General features: G+C 33.7%; 2 protein-coding genes across 2 annotated transcripts; one reads left to right on the forward strand and one right to left on the reverse strand.

Annotated features, from left to right (window-relative positions):
* Positions 1-7,944: 7,944 nt before the first annotated feature.
* Positions 7,945-10,837, reverse strand: LOC107457994 (cytochrome P450 714C2-like). The gene is made up of 5 exons (XM_016076191.3): positions 10,534-10,837; positions 10,187-10,413; positions 9,698-9,945; positions 8,928-9,285; positions 7,945-8,421 (listed from the first exon to the last, which is right to left on the reverse strand). Exons 1-5 carry the CDS (start codon positions 10,835-10,837, stop codon positions 7,996-7,998), a joined length of 1,563 nt encoding a protein of 520 aa, XP_015931677.3. The 3' UTR covers positions 7,945-7,995.
* Positions 10,838-13,429: 2,592 nt separating this feature from the next.
* Positions 13,430-20,353, forward strand: LOC107458041 (sister chromatid cohesion protein SCC4). The gene is made up of 13 exons (XM_016076233.3): positions 13,430-13,835; positions 14,719-14,865; positions 15,378-15,519; positions 15,882-15,998; positions 16,135-16,636; positions 16,744-16,782; positions 16,886-17,007; positions 17,239-17,385; positions 17,570-17,659; positions 17,766-17,890; positions 18,475-18,680; positions 19,589-19,713; positions 19,800-20,353. The coding sequence occupies exons 1-13, from the start codon at positions 13,618-13,620 to the stop codon at positions 19,986-19,988; spliced, it is 2,169 nt and encodes a 722-aa protein (XP_015931719.1). The 5' UTR covers positions 13,430-13,617; the 3' UTR covers positions 19,989-20,353.
* Positions 20,354-20,744: the final 391 nt, after the last annotated feature.

Here is a 20,744-nt window from a genome sequence, read left to right on the forward strand (position 1 = left end):
TTACATATTGATCTTTTTGGTCCTACTAGAACTCAAAGTTTGGGAGGTAAATATTATGGTCTTGTTGTGGTTGATGATTACTCTAGATTTGGTTGGGTACTTTTCCTTGCTCATAAGAACGATGCATTTTATGCTTTCTCCACCCTTTGCAAGAAAATTCAAAACGAAAAAGATTTGAAAATTGCCCATTTGAGAAGTGATCACGGAAGAGAATTTGAAAATCAAGACTTTGAAAAATTCTGTGATGACTTAGGGATTTCTCATAATTTTTCATGCCCGAGAACCCCCCAACAAAATGGGGTGGTTGAAAGAAGGAATCGAAGCCTTCAAGAAATGACTAGGGCCATGCTATGTGAGAATGAAATTCCTAAATTTTTATGGGCTGAAGCTGTGAACACCGCATGTTATATTTTGAATAGAACAATCATTAGAAAAGGGTTAAAGAAAACTCCTTATGAGCTATGGAAAGAAACCCCTCCAAATCTTAAGTACTTTCATGTTTTTGGATGCAAATGCTTTATACTTAACATTAAGGAAAACCTTGGAAAATTTGATCCAAAATCATATGAAAAACCTTGGAAAATTTGATCCAAAATCATATGAAGGAATGTTTGTTGGATATTCCACCATAAGCAAGGCCTATAGAGTTTATCTCAAAGAGTATAGAACCATAGAGGAATCCATACATGTTACCTTTTGTGATTCTAACTTAATTCCCAGTATTGTAAAGGATATTGATTCAGATTGTGAAAAGGATGAAACAAGTAAAGAAAATCCCAAATCTGTGCAAAATGAAGAATCTGTCAACCCAATTTTATCTCGTCAGATCGAAGAAGAAACTTCCATTTTGTCTCCTGAGCAGACACGAGAAACTGAAATAGTGAGACCACCAGAAGATCATCAAAGCTCAACACCTGTCCGAAAGCCTAGAGAATGGAAGTCCATGAGGGGTTATTCTCATGACTTCATCATTGGTGATCCCTCTCAAGGAATAACAACAAGATCCTCCACCAAAAGGCAAACCGAACCTAGCAATTTTGCTCTCTTGTCACAAATGGAGCCCAACAATGTCAAACAAGCTCTTGAAGATCCATCATGGGTCAAGGCCATGCAAGAAGAGCTTGCTCAATTTGACAAGAATGAGGTTTGGACATTAGTACCTCATCCGGATGGTAAGAAGGTAACGGGTACTAAATGGGTATTTAAAAATAAACTTGGTGAGGATGGACAAGTTGTTCGTAACAAGGCTAGATTAATGGCCCAAGGTTACGATCAAGAAGAGGGAATTGATTTTGATGAGTCTTTTGCTCCGGTAGCTAGAATGGAAGCAATTAGGTTGCTTCTTGCCTATGCTGCCCATAAGGGTTTCAAAATGTTTCAAATGGATGTTAAGTGTGCTTTCCTTAATGGCTTTATTGATAGAGAAGTGTATGTGGCTCAACCCCCCGGTTTTGAACATAAAGATTTTCCTAATCATGTGTTTAAACTTTCAAAGGCTTTTTATGGCCTTAGACAAGCTCCAAGAGCTTGGTATGAAAGGCTTAGTGCCTTCCTATTAGAAAATCATTTTCAAAGGGGAACCACCGACACTACCTTGTTCATTAAAGTTTCTAATAATGATATCCTTCTTGTTCAAGTTTATGTGGATGATATTGTGTTTGGATCAGCCAATGAGTCCTTGTGTGAAGAGTTTGGAAAACTCATGACTAGTGAGTTTGAAATGAGTTTAATGGGAGAGCTAACTTTCTTTCTTGGCCTCCAAATTAAACAAACTCCTAGTGGTACCTTTATTCACCAAGGCAAGTATGCAAAAGTGTTGATAAAGAAATTTGGCTTAGAGAATTCCAAACCAATGGGAACACCAATGCATCCTAACACTAAACTTGAAAAGGATGATGATGGCCTAGATATGGATGAGACACGGTATAGAGGAATGATTGGTTCACTAATGTATCTTACATCCTCTAGACCGGATATTGTTCAAAGTGTGGGTGTATGTTCAAGATTTCAATCTCACCCAAAAGAATCCCATCTGTCGGCCGTTAAACGCATCATTAGATATATTAAGGGAACATGTGATTATGGCTTATGGTATCCAAAATCTTATGATTTTTGTGCAGTAGGGTTTTGTGATGCAGATTATGCGGGAGATCGAGTGGATAGAAGGAGCACCTCCGGCATGTGTTGCTTCCTTGGAAGCTCACTCAACATGTGGTCAAGCAAGAAACAAGCCACAGTGGCTCTATCCACAGCTGAAGCTGAATATATTTCTGCATCTACTTGTTGTTCACAATTAATTTGGTTGAAAACTCAATTGGAAGATTACAAATTAAAAATCAATAGTATACCCCTATTTTGTGATAACATGAGTGCAATAAATATTTTCAAAAATCCTGTTCTGCACTCAAGAACAAAGCACATTGAAATCAAATATCATTTTATTAGAGAACATGTGCAAAAGGGTACTATTGATATTCAATTTGTAAAATCTGAAGAACAACTTGCTGATATTTTTACAAAACCCCTCTGTGAAGATAGATTCTGTTTGTTAAGGAAAAGCTTGGGAATAGTGGATTTATATCATGTTGAAAATATGTGAATTTCTGATTCTGTCCAGTTTTATCTCGCAGGAATGGACGAGATAAAAATAAATGCATGATGGGAGAGCTTTGATTAAGGGGGAGACTGCGTAGAAATAAATGCCAATGGGCCCCACAAAATCCTTTTGACCCATCTCTGACCGTTTTGTTAGTTACTTTTTTTGGAAAATCAAATCTCTAAGTTATCCTATCATATCTAGTTGAAAGAGGGATAATGTCAAATCAAATCCTTCTTTTTCAACTAATCCCTTGATTCAAGGAACCACCTTTTCAAATCCTTGGAAAACCGCTCTGGTTATTAACCGCGCATGATGACTATTAACCACCCCCATTATCTCTCTCCAATCAACATTTATTTCTTCCTTAACCTCCCTCCACTCTCCACCTTTGGCCAACCCTTCTCCTTCCACACTCTTTATCTCTCTTCACATAATGAAAAAGAAAACTGCATCAAGAAAAAGTGGAAGAATCAGTCTCTCTCAAAAACAGTTCACTCCATAATCACACACACATATTCACATTCACTCTACATCTTCTTCCTCTCCCTCTCAATCTGCCAAACAAACACCCACCATGAGAAAGAAGATTGCTCACAAGAGTTCTGGCCGTGGCAAAAATAAGGAGCCCAGTGTTGAAGAAGAATCGTCTCAAACCTCACCCGTTCCTTCTCCACCGCCGCGTTCACCAAAGAAGGCTACACCACACACATCAGGCAGAAGCTCTCAGAAGTCCAAAGGTTTCGTGTTGCATGAAACCAGGGAACCGGCAAATCTTGAGTCACTGGAATTCAAGAACAAATTTCACAAGCCACACTCCCACTATGATCCATCCAGATTCTTGACTTGTGCATTCTATGAATTCTATCAAGAGGTTTTGGAAAAGAGGCATATCTGTCCTTCATACTTAGTGAATCTTGATCAACTGGCAGCCAAAGGAATTATCTTGTAACCTCTGTTTGACAACATCAAATGGTCTCCACTGCTCCACACTCACAAAATGGTATATCCAAAATTGGTTAGGCAATTTTATGCAAATCTCAGACTGATTGATGGTAGTCTTCACTCCTATGTGAAACGTGTGCATCTCTCTCTCTGAATACTGAAACCATCAGTGCTGCCCTTGGCTACACGGATGAAGGACCGAGGGTATACATGAGTGACAAATGGGATGATCATGTTGGGCTTACTTACAAGCAAGTTCTCTCTCATATCTGTGCAAACATGTCTGGATTAGATGGCACTGTTCCTACTCACAAAGCTCTTGGACCAACCAACTCATTGCTGCATCGCATCACTACCCACATTTTAATTCCACAAAGTGGTTCTCACAATAGGATAATCGTATCTGATTCTTTAATAATTTTTGCCCTTGTTACTTCTTCTCCTATTTCATTTGCTTATCTCATGATTAGACATATGTCGGAGTCTGTAAGAAGTACCAAAAAGGCTAATTTACCTTATGGAATGTTTCTCACGTGTATTTTTGAGTACTATAAGGTAGATTTAACAAATGAAACTGTGGAGAACAAATTTTCTATGATCAAAGGCGGTGGTGCTGTAAAAGGAACAAAGAGTAAGAAATCAGTGCCAATGGACAGCGACCTTGAAAGTCAGTTTGAATCCTCCAAAGCAACCGAGTCAATAAGGGAAATCCTCACCGAATTCTCTAATATGTCTACACTCATGGTTCAATTCCATAGGGCTGCTCGAAAGCTAGCCTATGAAAATGAACGTGCTTGGGGGAGATGTAAAGAGAGAGTAGGTATGATGCTGGAAAACATGGAAAAAGATCTGGGAGCTGGCAGTGAAGAAGATGTTGCAGACTCTGATTTCAATTTGTCTGATGATTAATGACTGTTTTTCTTTTATTTGATATTGGCTTCATTAGGCTCAATCTGCTTTTTGTATGAGCATAACTTGATACTCACTGCTCTATGATACTTTGATACACTCTTGTTATTTTGTTATGGATATTTTGTTTTGTTTTATATATTTTTTGTGCAGGTGCCCCTTGATGACAAAAGGGGGAGGAAAGTTAGTTTCCAAAATTGGAATTGGGAAACAAAGAAAAACAGGGGCTGGAACAGAGGATGAGAACAGGGGATGAAATTTTCAAATTGAAAATTCATGATCACCTTTGTTCAAAGAATATTAATGCATGTTGTTATTGCATTTACTATGGTTGCTGCTGAAACTGCATTGCTTAAACTGCATTTAGTTTATCATGATTAGTTAATTCTCATTTGGCATTTGGTTTATAATAATAATTGATTTATTTTGATGCCTGGCTGTTGATTCATCATTGATAAACTTGTTGGATTGAAAATTTATTTTTGGCAGTTTTTTTAAAATATGATATCTAACAGCTACCATGTTTTGTTCATGTGTGATTCAAAAATATTTTCTCCCCTTGAATGATATGGTTCTGATACTTTGACTGAAAAATTATTGAATTTTTTGAACAACACTGTTTGTGCTTAGTTGATGTGTCTATTGAGCAGAAAATCAAACTTGTGATAGCAAATGAGTTTTGTATATCATTCTAATCTGCTCATAAATCAAGCATTCAACATTTCAAAATTAATATGTTGAATAACATTGTTACTTGTAGTTGATTTAAATGTCACAGGATTAGTGCTTCCCTTGGTAAAATAGCATACATCAAGGGGGAGCCATGTGATAATTTGAAAGGGGGAGAAATTCAATCTTCAAAGGGAGTACTCGTACTCAAATCCTTCAATTTTTCCCATTTTAATTTTAATAATGTTTGTCATCAAGGGGAAGATTGATGAGTTTGGAAAACTCCAAATTAATACTTGTGATGAACAAACATTATTAAAATATTTAATTGCAAAATTATTAATTCAATCTTAATTAATCATATGTTAATTATTAATTTTGTGATGCAGGTTTATAATTGGGCCGAAAAACAAAAGTTGTTGCAACTAAGCCCATATTTGTTTTTTTTTATAAAAGCTTCCTATGCTTGATCCAAACTTACCAGGAAAGCAAATGCTTTAAATGGGCCAGCAATTGTGATAACAAGCCCAATTAAAAGTCTTGGTATAAGACCAAAAATGCTTGGTCCGAATTTAAAAGGAAATGGGGCACAATATTGTCTTATTCATTTTAACTAAAATCCATTTCTTTAGTTATGTTACAAGCTTCCAACGGATACAAGCATTATACAATGTGATGGATTCCAAATTTCATTAAATTACCATTTATTGCATGGGAAACATGAGAGAGAAATTTGCAGCTGAATTGATTGATTGTCATAAGTGCTGCACGCTACCTTATGCAAGGGAAGTAAAAGCAAACTATTTTTTAATTTGTTTAATCACTTTGAATTGCTTTTACTTCAGATACTCTCTTCTCTCTCATCTCTTTCTTCTTCTTTTTTCGGTCATTAACCAGGAAGCCATGGAAGCTACTTAGAGCTACCGAAAGGAAGGGAAAGCAAGCCTAAGGACCATCGAGTTGATGGCACGAAAAAGAAAAGAAAAAGTATGCTGTGGCTGAGATTATCACCAAATGTGGTAAGATTTGGTGAGGTAATCTCGGATCCTTCATACTCAAAAGGAAGATAGAAGATTCGGCCAGCAAGGTGAGATTCTTGAAGCATGGCTTGTCTTTGATTCTGCTCAACCACCACAAGAAGTAGCTAGAGTGGCGAAGTGATGGTTGAGGCAGAGATTGAAGCAGATGAAGTCATCATCATCATGAAGCATCAAGGGCCAGAAATCCATCTTGGAGAGGAAGCCAAGGATGGAGAGCTCGGATTGATGAAGAGTGATGATCAAGAAAGGACTAGAGGTAATTGCATATTGGGTTTTGCATGGTTATCTCTTCTCTCTCTATGTGGCCGAACCGGTTCTGTTTCTTGAAGGAGGAAGAAGTTGGTTTGGGTGTTGGCTTCAAGTGTGGAGGCTTCCCTCTTATTTAAAAAGAGAGAACAGTCACTGTTTGGAGCAAGGAGACACTGTGAGAGTGCAAGGCACAAAGTTCTCAGAGCTACCTGAGCTAACAGATTTCTCTTCTCCTTCAATGTTTTCTCTTTAATATTTTTCTGTTTAATTTTGTCATGTCTTGAGTCTCATGGAAAAAGGCAAACAAGTGAGGTTTGTATGAAAAAGCCATAGAGCAGAAAAAGACAGAGAGTGCAAAATTAAAAGAAAAAGCCTTAGATGTCCTTAGAGTTCCTTTGTACATCTGTGTTGTGTTTCATGATTCTGTGGGAATCCCCTTGTAAGTTGGGTTAGCACTTTACAATTTGTAATCTGGATGATTATAGTGAAATTCCATCATTGTTGTGATGGAGACTGGATGTAGGCTGCATTGCACTTAGCAGCTGAACCAGGATATATCTGGGTGTAATCTTCTCTCTCTACTTCTTCATTTCTGTTTCTGCTGCACAGGAGCTAAAATCGAAAATGTCTTGTGTCAAGTGACGAGACAAAAGTAAAAAATCTCGTGGCTAGGGACGAGACAAAAACAGAAAAGTCTCCTCAAAGACCAGAAAGTATAATCAAGAAAAAGGGGGCTAAGATTCAACCCCCCTTCTCTTAGCCACTGAAACCATCATAATGTTATAACAATAATTATTGAATAATTAAGATACTACACAGCACCAACCACGATAATACATCTTACAGAAAAACGACTAAATTAATCATGACGAACATATTGATTTTTAGAAAATTATAACATAACTAACTATGTAATAGGATATGCTCACTTGAACTTGACCCGTTACGATAAGGGCATCGACTGTGCGTGGCTATGTCTCCTGCAAGAGTTGCATCATTGTAGACCACGCATCTGGTGAGCATCTATTTCATTTAAATATCGAGTTGATTTGGGTCGATCTTTATTTATTTTTAGTAGCAAAGAGATTAAGGATAAAAAATATATATTTTTACAAAAAATGCTTATATAATTTAAATTTAATTCTTTTTATTGATGCTTATAATTTTACTAAATTTTATATTAATTCCTTATATTTACAATTTTAAATTTAATTAAATCTTTATACTATATAAAATTTGTTAATTGGCCCTTACTAATAATTATCTTTTGGTAAATATAATAATCCTAAAATATTTTTTTAGACTATTCTACAATAATTCATTATAAAATGGTTAGAAAAGGCATAAAAAATGAAAATTTTTATTTAATATATAAAAATTAAATTATAAAATTTTGAATTATAAAAAATTTTTATTAAAATTATAGAGATAGACAAAATTAACTAAGCCTATCATGTATGTAACTATATATATAAACAAGAATGAAATTCAATATTTTACCTAATAACATACATTACCATATCCAAGTGGCACTAACTCTATATATTTTATTAGTTCCTTTAATCAACAAACTAATTAAGGAACAATTCAAAGCTTTTTAACTAATAAGTCTACTCCAAATTCAGGCTCCACAACCAACTTAAGAGAAGGTGAATGGATGTATTCAGGGGAAAGGGAAAAGGAAAAATTACACAAAATGAGACTTAACAATATCTTGAGTTCAGTGATGGCCAAATCTCTTCCAAGACAAACTCTTGGTCCCATTCCAAAGGGCATATACATGTGTGGCAATTTGCATGCACCACTAACTCCATTTGCAAACCTTTCTGGCTTGAATTTGTAGGCATCAAGTCCCCATATATCTGTATCTGTATGTGAGGTTAATGTCATTGCCCAAATTATTACACCTTTTGGAACATTAAGGTTACCAAATTTCATATCCTTTAAGGCTTCCCTTGAAATAACAGGTATTGGGGAGTAAAGGCGTAATGTTTCATGAATAACCATTGTTAACTGCCAACAAAAACAAATGTAAGTTACAATTAGTGACAAATTAAATTCCTTGATGTCATGAGAAAACATTAAGGATACAGTTTTTTTTTTTTTTTCATTTCCAATATTTTTACTTTTTAGAATTTTAGAAAACCAACTTAGTTATTTTTTGAAACTAATATTTGATCAACTAAAGTTAGGTCTGAAATCTTTGTTAATTGAAAATTTTATTATTTTGACTTTTAAAATTAAGTTTAATTTTGATAAATTGACAGTAATGTAAATTATTTTACATAGTCGTTAAATCATGTCTATTTCTTTGAATAAACATTCACGCGTTGAATATGAAAGTAATTATTTTTGCTAATATATAAATATTTTTTGCCTTAATGTATTAAAACCAAAGTTTTATTTATTTATTTTTACTCCTATTATATAATTCTTTTACAAATTTTAAAACCAAAAATATTAAAAAATTAGAAAACAAAAACATAAAAAAAACAAACTGCTTAGTGATTCACATATACCTGTTTCATCTTACTTAGCATGTTAGAATCTGGGACTTTACCCTTGCAAATTTGGAGTGCCTCAGCTCGAACGAGATCTTGCCACTTTTGATTTGAGGCCAACAAAAGGAGGCACCATGCAGCAGAGACTGCAGTGGTCTCATAACCTGCCAAGTATATATTCTTGCAGTTATCAACAATGAAGTTTTCAATGCCCTCTTCACTCAGTTTACTGTCTTTGGTAGCTTCAAGAACCATTTGCAACATGTCTTTCTCATCATCACCTGATTCCTTTCTCTTCTTCACCACTTGGAGTATACAGTTTCTCACATCCTTTTCTAGTGCTTTTGCTTCTCTGTTGTTCTTTGTTGGAAGGTATCTATAACATATAAATCATCATCAATTAGTCATAAAATATATATTCAATTTTCTCCCAGAAAATATTAGTAGAATAATTTTTTTTACATGAATATTCAATTATATATTATCGTATAAGTAAAAATTATGGTTTTAAGAATTAGATAAAATTGGGCGGTTCAATCGGATTAACCAAAAGCTTACCACAAGATCAGTAAATTGATCAATCTGTCTAATTTTTTAGTCGTTATCTTTTAAAATAAATAATTTTATTATATTTGATTTAACTCCATTTGTATCTTAATTGAACTTTAAACCTTTGAACTTTTAATTTTACCTGTTTAATTATTGGTTCAATTTTCATAGTCTTGGTAAAAATAATTAATTTTTGCATCTATGATATGAATATGAGTATCCAATAAACTATTTCTTACCTCATTCCTGGAATCCATGTAGCCATAGCATTCTTGGACATGACCTCTTGGAGAGCTCCAAGTTTTGAGAAAATTTCTTCTCCCTTGGAAAAATTGCTACCAAAGCATGCTCTTGAAATAACATCCCCAGAAAATTTTCTAAAGTACTTATCAACTTTTATATTTGCACTTCCACCCTTTGCCTCTATTCTATTACTCCATGAGTTTACCAAAGAAATAGCAGACTCCCCGATTATAGTCATCATTCCCTTTGGAGAACATTTGAAAACATAAAGCAAGCTAAGAGGCCAAATTAATTTATAAAAATATATACCAACACAAATCAAACTTAAAAACTTAGGCTAAGTTTCGTTTGCGTTTTCATTTTCAATATTCAATTTTCACTTATTTTTCTCGTAAAATTTTAAAAGCAAAAAATACTGAAAATGAAAACGCAAACTAAACACGCTGTAGAGATAATGAAGAACAATTTGTGGTTTATTAATATACCTTAACCTTTTCCATGTATAGCTCTGGAGCTAGGATCTTTCTTTGGTTTGCCCATATGGTTCCATTTGATGTTATGATTCCCTTACCAAGCAATGGTCCTAACTCTCTCCTCTGATATGAAGGCTTTCCCAAGTCCAAGGATGTACATGTAATAATGTCTCTTATTATCTCAGGTTTGTCCACAAACAATATTTGTGTGTTCCCAAGAGAAAACATGAACAATTTACCTGTTTTCTCAAATAATTTAGCTTAAAAGCTGTTCTAGGACATAATAGAGGCAAGGAACAGAGATGAAAACATAAATAATAAGAGGAAATAAATAATAATAATTCAAATAAATTGAGTACCATATTTTTGCCTCCATTTCTCAATGAAAGGGAAGTTAAGTGAAGCACAATCATGGACATCAATGGGTTGTAGAGAATGAGATTTTGGAGTAGTTGTAAGCTGCTTGGCCTTCTTTATTTCCCTAATATTTCCAAGTATAAAAGTTGTAGGTGGACCATTTATACCTTGCCTAATTAACTTAGATCTAAGTCTCTTTGGCTTCCCAACTAGGCTATTGTACAAAACTAACAAGAGAAACAACACAAAAGAGCCTACCGATAATACAATACATGTGAAAATCTCGGAATCAAATAAGAGCTGCATGGTTAAAGGATTTGTAGTATTAGCCATGAAAATCTAAGTTACTATCTTATTTCTATGGTCATTTTCCCACAAGAGAAGTGAATTTCTTCTTTAAATGGCTCACTAAGGATGGATATGTTACTGGTAGGGGAAAAAGAATTAAAATAACAATAATAATTTTATAAGGTATTAAACTCACACAACTTGCATGAATTGCATGAACAGTAAAGAGTAAACTGTCAAAATGGTACCGAAAGTTCACACAGTTGATAAAAAAACCCACAAAAAATGCTAACGATAAATAAGTTTTTGAAAGATTTAAAAATGCGATAAAAAGAATTGGATATTAAATATATATTTGAAATAATGAATTTAGAGATCAAATTTTGATACAAATTTTTGCAATCATTATTAGAAAAATAAAATATTTTTATCTTCAAAATTTGGTAATTTTTTGTTAAATGATATTTTTAAAAAAATATTGTGAAAGATCACATTGTTTTGAAAAATGAAAAGAAAAATCTAGAGATCAAATTTTATTCTAAATTTTTTGTAGACCTTCTAAATATTTATTTAAATATTGCCACAAAAATTTAGATCAATTAGATAAGTCGTTTACTAAATATGAAAGTTTTTTTGTTATTTATAAAAAATATAATATTTACTGATTCTTTTTATCGTATTTTTAAATCATTATCGATAACTTCTTTTAAGAACATTTTGTCTGTGGCTGAATTTTTTAAATACTGAATTATAGTTAATTCAATAGTAAAAATAAGCAAATATTTTGGGTATTAGAGTAATAAAATAGACTAACACAATTAAAATTTTAAGATGAGAAAGAGAATAGAACTAAACACAATTTTTATCTTTAAACAATTTTAAGAATATTATTACTAAGTAAAAAATTTACCAGCTCTCAATTTCAAAAAAATAAATAAATAAATAAATAAAAAATTATAACACCCTTTTGTTGCTCTCTTTTACTCTCTCCGACAATGCACGTTACACATCCACTTACTTTTGTAGTTGTTGCACCTTCACTTACACACACATTAGTTAATTGTTCACTCACTTGTTACACACCCAACAATATATTCACATGCCATAATTTTTCAGTTTGTAAGGTTTATGATCAACCCAGTAAATTAAATGAGATGGGCCGATTATTTTTTTATTTTAAGTTTTAAAAATATTTTGACAAAAAATATTATTTTTTTAGTTGTTAGATTGAATTTTCGACTTGGATTACCAAAGTTAGTGGTAGTAGATAATTATATAATAAATCAAAGATAAAAATATAAAATTATAAATTCAAATAAAATAAATTCTTGTTAAATTGTAATCCAATCCAAACATATAATTGTACAATAAATTCTTGTTAAATTAAGTGAATCATTATTTACATGAATGATCTTATACACAATAATTTATTCTCAATTCAATTATTTTAAATAAAATCAAATAATTCCAAAATTATTTTATTCCAAACACACTCAAAATTTAGGGTTGTGGTTAGTTGAAAAAATAACTTCCGTATTACATTAGTTGTTATTTTCCTTCACACTATTTAGATTCACTAGAAAAAGGCCAATTCCTTGCAAGAACCTAGCTACTCATATATTTTATATGAATCTTCTGCTTAAAAAATTTAAGTAGGTGAGTAAGGGGGCAAACGAGTATTAATATATCTTAAGATAGGTTTTTTTTTTATAACTACATTTGATATATAAAAAAAATATTAAGATAATTAATCATGTAAGGGGTATATATATTCCCTTGTGGTTGTGGATGATATATGTCTATTTAAGCTTGTTTGGAGGTGTAAATTTTAATTTTATTAAGAATAATGATAAAAATATTAAAAATATATATGACTTTATATTAATATTAATTAATATGACCCAGAATCAACATAGTTAACTCATGATTTATAAAATGAGTTATGCTACGTGTACATTAAAATCAGCTACCAAAGTCAGTCACCACTAGTATAAAATTCATATTGAAATATAAATACACATTGAAAATAAATTAAATACACATGTATACAAATATATTAGTAGTTGATTTTAGTGGTTGATTTAGTGTACGAATAGCATTTTTGTTATAAAATATTTCTCATTTTACCATTTTTTAAAGAGAAATCAATATTTTTAGTCAAAATCAGTTAATATTTTGAATTATATTTTTTATTTTAAATTTTAAATTTCAATATTCGTAACCCTAAATTTACCAAAATATATGATTTTTTTAAAAAAAATAATATTAATTAATTAATTAAAAGATTAGTTCTCCATACTCCATAGTCTATGCATGTTCTTTTGTAAAATGTGATACCTATACAATTATAAAATATTAAAATGCATCCAAACTTGTTCACATCTCATGAAAATATTGAGATATATATTTTTTTGGTGAGTTGATATATTGTATACAGTGGAAAAATTTTTGGACTAAAACAGTATCATGAACTTGAAACTTGAAAGGTGAAACCCATCAAGGGTTTTTGTTTGTTTTTTTGTTCCTTCTCTCGAGACCTACAAAATAAATAAATAATCTTGGCAATTTCTTTTCTCACTTGTTTCAATTTCTTCTCTTTTCTTCTCGTTTTCACCCGTCCTTGACTTCACTGTCTAACCAGAGGAGTAATTAACTAATTATCCTTTTACTTTTTTTTTTTTTCAATTTGTTATCCTGAAAAAGCAAAACTAAGCAAAGAATAAAAAAATAAAGAAGAAATTTTTGTTGTGGTGAAGAAGAGGAGGTTGGTGGTGGGGGTGGTGTTGAATCTGAAAATAATGGAGGCGGTGGCGGAAGGGCTGTGGGGTTTGGCGGAGTTTCACGAGAGAAGAGGCGAGATAGGGAAAGCGGTGAAGTGCCTTGAAGCCATATGCCAGAGCCAGGTTTCATTCTTTCCGATCGTTGAAGTCAAGACGCGCCTCCGCATCGCCACTTTGCTCCTCCACCATTCTCACAACATCTCTCACGCCAAGTCCCATCTTGAACGCTCTGTTAAGTACCATTTCTTTTCCCTCTCTTATCTTGCTTTATGATTTCTCGCACTAATGCACTTATTAAGTTTCTTAATTTGATTTACTTGGAGTAGAAGTAGTTTCTGCTGTAGGTTTTTGAATTCTGTGTTCTCTCCTACTAGTTTAGTGGGATAGTATAGCATTTAGCAATAGATGGGAGGTTCAGAACTAATTGCTAGAATTATGAAGGAGAAAACTAGTGCTGGTGTTAGTTAAAGAGATGTGTTTTGCTGTAGAATCTCTCTTCTTCGTGGTGTAGAGAAAGAATTGGGTTGGATACGGGATACGGATTGCTTTGCATGTTGCTTGATCTGCAGCTGGAATTCTATGGAAATTAGGTTAACTTACTAAATTGCTAAATATGCCTTGTTTGGAACCTTTAGCTGATACTTTGAATTGTACTTTGGCTAGGTAATATATTGGTGTATAAAGCGGCATGCTTCCAGAAATGGAAATCGAAAAGAAAAATTCATACACTAATTTTATGATTAAATTTGCATATTTTTAGTGGTTTCTATGTTGTAACTATATACTTTAACTCACCATTTTAGCTTAAAAAACCACAATAAGAGGGATGACTTAGGAATGATACAATGCCCAACCTGATATGGAGGTTGCAAAATTCTAAACCAGAAAGGTACAAGTGTAGAATTGATATAAATTAACAAGGCAATTCAAAAAGTTCAAAAAGTTAACCTTGGTCATTAAAGACAATCAACTACTATTATTGACCTAATTTCTAATTATTGTGGAATAAATTTTTTGGTTTAAAAAATCCAACTGAAAATTGTAAGGTGAAAATTATGAGTTTTGAAAATGCCAATCGCCACAGATTCTAGTGTTATTTATTGATAAATGTTTACTTAGTTTTTTAAAGTCAATACCATCATGCTTTGAATTGAAGTGCAGAGCATATAGCTTACTTAGCCAATGCTACCATCTTGTTGGATCTATTCCATCTCAGAAACAGATATTGCAGAAAGGCCTGGAGCTTACGACATCGGCTGGACATGAGTATGCATAGCTTCATTTTTTTATTTTATTTGATTTACTTAGCTTTGCTTTTTTTTTTACTAGTTAGTGTGAAATATAACCTTTGTGACTCAGGATTTGTTATGGACCTTCAAATCCATAGGTCTGTTAAGTTGTAGTTTGTACAGAAAATGATAGTATTCGTTATCTTGTAATCATTTTACCATGACCAAAAGAAAATAATAGCTATAACTTGCATATTGGAATTATATGCTTATTTTGTGAGAAACTTTGTATATATGATTAATACGTGTTACCTGGATGAAGTGTATAGTAGTACTACATATAATAATAATAACAATAATAATGATTACATTTACTTTATTTTTGGTCTGGAAATTGCATTTGATACATCAAAGTTGTTCGATATTTGATTATGATGTATAGGCATGCAACTGGAAAGTTATTATACATTGTCCATTTTATATTATGTTCAGTAATAACTAATGGTTTGTGAATTACATATTCTTAGTTTTTAGTTTAATTTTATGAAGGATGTCAATGAAGTTGTGGTCCTGCAACTTCAATTCGCAGCTTGCGAATGCTTTGTCAATTGAGGGTGACTACCGGGGTTCAATATCTTCCTTAGAATGTGGATATACCACTGCTACTGAAATATGCAACCCAGAGTTGCAGGTATGTTGCCGGTGGTTACACGAAGTGACATGTTGTTTGCTTCCTTCGCTGCACTTGACCTGTAATTTGACAGTGAATTTCTACCACTAATGCTATGTTTGGAAGGGGAGTAAAAATGAGCTGAAAGTATCATGGATAAGTTTCATGCATAAATTTACACATCAAATTCATCTATGAAAATTTCTAGAGCACTTTTATCCTCCAACAAACATTCCCTAGAATGGGCTAGAAATTGTCATAGATGAGTTTGATGTGTAATTAAACATGGAGCTTATCCATGAAAAATTTCGTCCCATTTTTATCCCCCATCCAAATATATCCAAAAGGATGACAATACTTTTTTGTTTTATATAATGGACCAGATGTTTTTTGCTACCTCAATATTACATGTCCACCTCATGCAATGGGATGATGATAATTTGGTTGAGCAAGCTGTTAAGAGATGCAGTGAGATTTGGGAGTCAATTGAGCCTGATAAAGTGAGTGCAGATTCTTTAACTTTTTGCTTTTCTGTTTTTTGTTCTTGCAAAGAACACTCAGACAGATGCATGTTTTCAACTGAACTCGCTAGACTTAACCTTTTCTTTTGTTTCTTCCATGGTCTGGTCTCATCAGAGACAACAATGCCCTGGCTTACTCTTTTATAATGAATTACTGCACATATTCTATCGACTGCGGCTCTGCGATTACAAGAATGCTGCACCCCATGTAGACAATCTGGATGCTGCCATGAAGGCTGACATGCAGCAAACACAACAAATGCAAGAGCTAATGAAGGAGCTCAATGCTTTAGATCAAAGCCTTTCTCGGTCTGACCTTCACTACAGGGATAGAGCAGCATTATCTAAAAAGCAATCAACGATTCAGGAGCAGCTAAAAAACATGAATGGATTGAGCTCGACTGGGTGTGAAACTCTGGAACCTGTATATTTTGGTAATGTCAGAAGGACACTAGGAGATAAGCTTCCACTGGCACCTCCTCCGATTGATGGTGAATGGCTTCCTAAAAGTGCTGTCTATGCATTGGTTGATCTAATAGTTGTTATATTTGGGCGACCGAAAGGACTTTTTAAGGAGTGTACAAAGCGCTTTGAGTCTGGAATGCAAATCATTCAAGGTTTGTGGGCAACTTTTTTGTTTTTTAAACGGAATACGGGCAAAGTCATTATGCAGGAATTGCAAGTACTACCAATTCTCTATTGAAGTAATGTTTCTTCTTTGCAGATGAGTTATTGAAGCTTGGAATCACTGATGGTGTCACAGGTGAGATTCATTAGCATTATATTGTCTTCAAACTTCAAAGTGCTCATGCTGTTTATTTACAAGGTTTCCGTATGCAACCTTATTGAAATTTCATTTTTAGCAGAAGTGGAATTGAAACACTCTTCTATCTGGATGGCTGGTGTGTACTTAATGCTACTAATTCAGTTTCTTGAAAACAAGGTGGCCGTAGAGCTCACTCGGGCAGAATTTGTAGAAGCCCAAGAGGTTGTTTAGATGCTTTTGGTATATTTTGTCAGTTCTATAGATGAGAAGACATGATAATTTGTATTTTATTTCGTTGATATTTCAGGATCAATTGAAACATGTCACCTTGTTAGCTGGCTTGTTATGATGATAATTTTCTTGTACTAGTGATTTAAAAATGTTGGCAGTGAAATTGTGTCCTACTATGCTCCAGAGCTGAAATAATTTATGGTATTTTATGCAATTTTGCAGGCTTTGATACAGATGAAAAATTGGTTCACACGGTTTCCAACTATATTACAGGCATGTGAGAGCATCATTGAGATGCTTAGAGGCCAATATGCTCATTCTGTTGGCTGTTATAATGAAGCTGCTTTTCACTTTGTTGAAGCAGTAAAGGTGTGTCTGTAACATAACGATAGATGTCATATTTTAGTAGTGATCAAGATGTGTATGCAGCTTTAGTGATTGTGGCAAATTGACATGATGATTTGTTGTGCTATAGGCCCATATTTTGTAGTTTTCTAATTGGTGACTACTATAAATTGTTGAAAGATATTGAAACTAACAAATTTTTGTGCAGCTTACAGAGAGCAAATCAATGCAAGCTATGTGTCAAGTTTATGCAGCTGTCTCGTATATCTGCATTGGTGATGCTGAATCTTCTTCACAGGTTCAACAGCTTCTACAATCCCAAATTGATTTTTTGCTACATATTTTCATCTAGTAATTTAATTCCAGCACCTGTATGTTTTAAGCAAATCATAATTTTCCTGCAGGCTCTCGATTTGATTACTCCAGTTTACGGTGTTATGGATTCCTTTGTAGGAGTCAGAGAGAAAACTGGTGTTCTTTTTGCTTATGGTCTTTTATTGATGAAGCGACAGGATCTTCAAGAAGCAAGGCAAGTATTTTAGCCAGGTTTTGTTCAACCAGGATTGTCTGTCCATAAAAATTGTTTTGAATGTGTGCAAAGGATCTTTCCAAGAACTAGGAGTTGATTTGCAGTTATACAAATTACTTGGGTATAAAATATGTAATACTTGATAGATCTGCATCAGAACTATCTTTCTTTTTTGATTTATTGAGGTAAAAGTAACTAGTTTATATTCACAAGTGCAGTAGATCAAAGTACTGTTAGATAAATTAATCGCCTTCTTAGGTATATCTTATGATTTATCAATTTGCATGTCATTGTAAAGAAGAGATGAGTAAAATGTCCAGAGAATCGGGAGGGATATACAAACACCATTGTTTAGAAAACCACCTTTAGACCCGACCGACCAATTCAACTAGACAACTATTTGAAGGGACATTCTATCCAACCAATCAATAGTTTGACACTAGTAACTTGTTTTAGTTGAAAACTTTGGTTATACCAATAAGAGTTCTAACCAGTCAAATCGCCTCTAAGCAATCTCAATAATCACCCTTAGCATGCTATTTTTCTTTTTCTTCCTTCCTTTTAAGTTAACTTTTATTTTGCAGAAATCGTCTGGCAAGGGGATTGCAGCTGACGCATACTTATTTGGGTAACCTTCAACTTGTTTCCCAATATTTGACGATCCTTGGCAGTTTGGCTCTTGCATTGCATGATACTGTACAAGCCAGGGAGATATTGAGATCATCATTGACCTTGGCAAAGAAGCTTTCTGATACTCCAACTCAGATATGGGTGCTATCTATTTTGACAGGTACTTTCTAACACTACTTAGTTTGTGAATGCAACATGTCTATACCTACAGTAATCAAGTGAAGCTTTTTTATTCTTATATTCAGAGAGCCTCTAGAATGTTCTGGGTTCTGCAGTTGTTCCAGAGTAGTTGGGTTTATTTTTTCTTTGAAAGAGAGTGTCTTGTGTGTATATTGTGTATATTTCGGCCCTTTGTGAACTGCTTTGACTGATTGTCTAATTTACAATTCTGTTCCTTTCCGGTGTTCCTTCTGTTAGGTTTTATGTATAGGATATAACTAATCTGTTGTCCATTGGATTTATTGTTATTATTGTCGTTGTTGTTGTGAAAGGTAATCCTCCGGTATACCCTCTTCTCAATCCTCTTCAGCCTTTTTACTTTGGATATGGATTCAGAGAAGAAACTCTATCCTGCACAGATGCGAATTTTGTTTAGATCAATAAACATTAGACATTTCGGAACTAGAAACAAAAGTATTAAAGAGAAAGATGGGGTAGCACTTATTGTTAAAAATTATTTTATAATCTCAACCTAGGTAGTTTTATTATTGGAGAAGACCTCTATATTGTAGAAGTCCCAGCCCCAGGTTAAAGATTAGTAGATCATATGGGAGGCAGTTCGATATTTAAGTGCAACACAACTGTGGACGAAATCATTAAGAAGGATTTAGAATTAAATGGCTTGCTTACAATCATTGGCCATTTGACAATGTAAGCATCCCTACCTTGTGAGAAACTGTTGCCATTATTATTTGGATATGGTTGAAAGGATGCATATCTTAGTAGACTACTATGAAAAGCATGTTCAAAAGGGTGCTCTGAACCATTGTAGATGTAACTTTTTTCCGTTATTTTCCTTTTTAAAATGTTATCCTTCCTCAAGTTGTACTCTCCACTTGGCTCCTGCAGCTTTATATAAAGAATTAGGGGAAAGAGGGAATGAAATGGAGAATGCTGAGTATCAGACAAAAAAGATAGAAGAATTGCAAAAGAGGCTTGCTGATGCACATGCGTCCATTCTTCATCTCGAAATAGTATGGTCTTCTTGACTGATCAGCAGTTTGCTATACGTGTTTGAACTTTCAGTTAATTAATGTTTGTGTTGCTTTTTGATTGTTAGATTGCCAAAGTAAGGTTCGAGGTTTGCCCATTACATGAGATGGACATGAAGCGTGCAATGGCAGGGCCAGCTATGGGAGTCAATCTTGATATTCCAGAATCTATTGGTTTGTCAGCACCTTTACCTGCTACATCATCAACGAGGCTAGTTGATATAGACAGGGGAAGACGTGGAAAGTGGAGAATTTAGTGTACTTGTGGATAGATTGCAGTCAATTGCAGCTTCACATATTTTGATAGATAGGATGTAATATGGCATACCACTTACCAGGAAGGCTTTCAATCATGTGCATTACTCTTAAAGAGGCTGTACAGTTAACTAGGATGATTGTTATTAAGATGTACAATAGAATGTGTAGTAACCCTGACCTAAGATAGGGGATTTTCTGTAATTATATCAAGAGAATGTGGAGTAAGGTTTCATAAGGTAACCTGATTAGGAGTTATTGTGCTTGACTCAGCTGTTCATAGTATTTATTCTTTTAAATTCATTCAAGTCAATGTGTGTTCTTGAGATGTGAATTGGAAATCAATTGCAAAGTGTGTGTTTGTTTTTTTTTCTTTGAAATAGTTAGTGTTTGTTATTTGTGTCAAGCCCGGATAAAGGCGGAGGGTTGTGTTAGGTCTTCGGCAACCAACATAAAAATATAGCCGAACTCCCATGACTTGTTATTCGTGTCAAGCCTCTACAGCTTGGCTTCAATTATACAAGCTGCATGGCAGTTGATGAAAATGCTTCCAATTACCCAAGAATGATTGATTTGTTGACAAAATCCTCTTGTAAACTTGAGTAAGAAGTCATGATAGACAGCAAAATGAGCATATTTAAAAGCTGCTACTAAATGTGGCTACACCATTTAGTTATAGAAATAGAGATACAAAAGCTTCTGATCCTTTCATCCATTCTTTTAGGACAAAATATTGGATTGTGAAATATGTTGTCTTG

This window comes from Arachis duranensis, chromosome 7, assembly GCF_000817695.3.
Source record: "Arachis duranensis cultivar V14167 chromosome 7, aradu.V14167.gnm2.J7QH, whole genome shotgun sequence".
Taxonomy (NCBI): Eukaryota; Viridiplantae; Streptophyta; class Magnoliopsida; order Fabales; family Fabaceae; genus Arachis; species Arachis duranensis.

What these genes read in the sequence shown, in the direction of transcription:
- LOC107457994 (XM_016076191.3), bottom strand. Translation starts at nt 10,837, where the DNA reads ATGCAGCTCTTATTTGATTCCGAGATTTTCACATGTATTGTATTATCG. An exon ending in GAAATGGAGGCAAAAATATG is followed by an intron (nt 10,414 to 10,533) that starts GTACTCAATTTA and finishes TTGAGAAAACAG; the next exon opens with GTAAATTGTTCATGTTTTCT. An exon ending in ACATGGATTCCAGGAATGAG is followed by an intron (nt 9,286 to 9,697) that starts GTAAGAAATAGT and finishes TATATGTTATAG; the next exon opens with ATACCTTCCAACAAAGAACA.
- LOC107458041 (XM_016076233.3), top strand. Translation starts at nt 13,618, where the DNA reads ATGGAGGCGGTGGCGGAAGGGCTGTGGGGTTTGGCGGAGTTTCACGAG. An exon ending in ACGACATCGGCTGGACATGA is followed by an intron (nt 14,866 to 15,377) that starts GTATGCATAGCT and finishes AATTTTATGAAG; the next exon opens with GATGTCAATGAAGTTGTGGT. An exon ending in AATCACTGATGGTGTCACAG is followed by an intron (nt 16,783 to 16,885) that starts GTGAGATTCATT and finishes CATTTTTAGCAG; the next exon opens with AAGTGGAATTGAAACACTCT.